We start from the raw sequence: 2,650 nt of genomic DNA, 5'->3' as shown, positions 1-2,650 counted from the left end.
CTCTTCCGATCTAAAACTTAAACTATAAATAACTCTTTAATAAGACTAGCTTACATTATTACAAATTAAACCCTAATGTATGCATATATAAAGAGTAATAATATAAGAGGATTAAGCTTTATAACAGTTAATTAAAAAGTTATTAAGGTTTTCACATGACGTGGATTTTGGTGTGGTTTCTAGAATAGCCCTTTAGGCCATGTAGCCCTTTAGGCCATGACCTACGTTAGTCCCGGTATGGCCATGACCTACGTTAGCCGGTATGGCCATGTAGCCGGTATGGCCACGACTTACGTTACATAATAATCTAGAACATAGGTATAGAAGGTATAACTTATGTGATAACTTAGAACATATGTAGAATAGTATGCTAGTAGGTTTATATAGAAGGAAAACCATTTATACAAACATGGAATTAACCTTTAGAAATAGATAAGTTTTTTCCTTAAAGACTTAAGTCACTACAAAAGCCAACACAAATAAACATATAATAACCTAATAACCTAAAACACTTGTTAGTTAGCATATAATATTATAGCAACCTATAATAACCTTAAACACATATTATATAACGTAAGTCATGGCGTAATGGGTCTAATGGCGTAATGGGCCTAATGTACCTTTACAGCCAAATTTGTATGTAAAGGTACTTATGTTTATAAAACTAAAAATCTAAATATCTCTGCTAATAAAAATCATAACGTAGGTCATGGCCTAAAGGGCTACATGGCCTAAAGGGCTATTCTAGAAACCACACCAAAATCCACGTCATGTGAAAACCTTAATAACTTTTTAATTAACTGTTATAAAGCTTAATCCTCTTATATTATTACTCTTTATATATGCATACATTAGGGCTTAATTTGTAATAATGTAAGCTAGTCTTATTAAAGAGTTATTTATAGTTTAAGTTTTACTATATAAATATTTTATATAGTAAAAGTTAAAGCCTTAATATTTATTGTAAAATAAGACTAGCGCTACTAGCGTTTTTACATATATTAGATGATTATATAAAGAGTAATAGTCTAAGAGCATTAAGATTTATAACCATTATTACAGAAGTTATTAAGGTTTTAATTTTAGTCACATGACGTGGATTTTGGTGTGGTTGCTGAAATTGTCGCTTACGCCATGGCAGCGCTTACGACATGACCTAAGTTAACGCATAAGAATCATAAGAACTATATAAGATAAGCAACTAGCCTAAGTCTAGTCCCTAACTAGGACGTAGGCGTAGAGATATAGATGTAATATGGATGCTAGGCAGTATATAAACCTCTGGATCCCTTCTGTCAGCTTCTGGTCTTTCCTCCAAACTCACCCGTTCACGGTCATCTCATGGGATGCAAAGGACCAGTGATCTCCTGATCGAGCCTCGGAGATGGCTCACGCGAGAGCTGTTGTACTACGCGGAGAAAGGCTATACCATAAACCCCCTCGTCATGTTCAGTGGCCCTTACGGAGGCACCCTGTCGATGGGCGAGTACGAGAGCGTCCTAATGGTGGCGAGTGGCTTCAGCATCGCTGCCTTCGTACCACACCTGAAGAAGCTAATCTACGGCTATAACACTCGCGCGGTCCAAACTCGCCGCATTCATCTAGTGTGGCAGATAAAGAATGAAGGTGGGATTGTTGTATGCAATATGCAAATCCGTACCAAAGCTAATAGTGTAGCTAACGGTCTTATAGTTTAGGAACCACTTAACATTGCGCTAGAGGAGGATAAATTAGATGATGGCTATGTACGTTCAGTGAAACCCTCTAAACTACAGCTAATGATTACCCGGACTAGATCCTCTTGATTTCAGTGTATGTTGAAACTATGAGCTTGCCTAAAAAGCCATTTGGCGAACGACCTACTATGTATCCGGGGTCCGGTCCCTTGCTAGAGATCTTCCTCGCAGAGCTCTTAGGAAATAATATCAAGGTCTACGCAGCGGAAGTCAGTGCTAAAGGACAGAAGGCTTTAGAACAGAGCGAGTTAACATCTAGTACGCTTTAGGGTAATGTTGAATCCGGGAGTAGGTAGACAGTGGCAGGAGATGGAGGGATGCTTGTTGTAGGTAAGTACTCTACGGTCTGCCATGTGTGTAGTGCTAACAGACGAAAGCGTCTAGCTTAGACGTGATTAGAGACGATTTATAGGCGGTCGTGAGGAAGTATATGCAGATAGGGGTGAAATTCGTAGAACTAGATTACCAGCTAAAGTAGATAGGTTACGCGTAGATAGCTAGAGTTTTTGTAGCTTATTTATAAAGCCTTAGAGAGTGCTCCTAGCTAGGTGGCACTCTAAAGGGTACCCTTGTAGGCGAGGGGAACGCCTAGGATTGTAGAGTCGTAGGGAGGATCCTCCTAGGACGCTAGTGCCTTAAGGAGGAAGTCCCTAGGAGCACCCACTGCCTAGGCGGATCCTCTTAGGATCCCTACCATCTAAGGAGGACCCTCCTAGGCGCTCATACATCTAAGGAGTTTGCTCCAGGTTCGCCTCTGCTCTGTGGACAAAGCTCCTCGGAGACTCTCTCTCCTAAGAGAACACCCCCTAGAGGGCTCGACTCCTATAAGCCCACCGCCCCCGTGAGCTTTCTCTTTAGCGTAGTGTTTTCTTACAAGGTCTTACGTGATGCCCGCTCATACACAGAAGAGAGTC

General features: G+C 40.5%; 1 protein-coding gene across 1 annotated transcript; it reads left to right on the top strand.

The window, feature by feature from the left end:
- Window positions 1-1,445: 1,445 nt before the first annotated feature.
- VE01_10694 (uncharacterized protein) lies at window positions 1,446-2,125 on the top strand (the record flags this gene model as incomplete). Its single annotated transcript, XM_018280086.1, has 5 exons — window positions 1,446-1,637; window positions 1,698-1,745; window positions 1,796-1,994; window positions 2,043-2,066; window positions 2,121-2,125. 5 exons carry the CDS (start codon window positions 1,446-1,448, stop codon window positions 2,123-2,125), a joined length of 468 nt encoding a protein of 155 aa, XP_018125033.1.
- Window positions 2,126-2,650: the final 525 nt, after the last annotated feature.

Source organism: Pseudogymnoascus verrucosus (assembly GCF_001662655.1).
Source record: "Pseudogymnoascus verrucosus strain UAMH 10579 unplaced genomic scaffold scaffold_126, whole genome shotgun sequence".
Taxonomy (NCBI): Eukaryota; Fungi; Ascomycota; class Leotiomycetes; order Thelebolales; family Thelebolaceae; genus Pseudogymnoascus; species Pseudogymnoascus verrucosus.
Note: the sequence above shows the minus strand (reverse complement) of the source record. Positions and strands in the feature narration are given on the sequence as shown.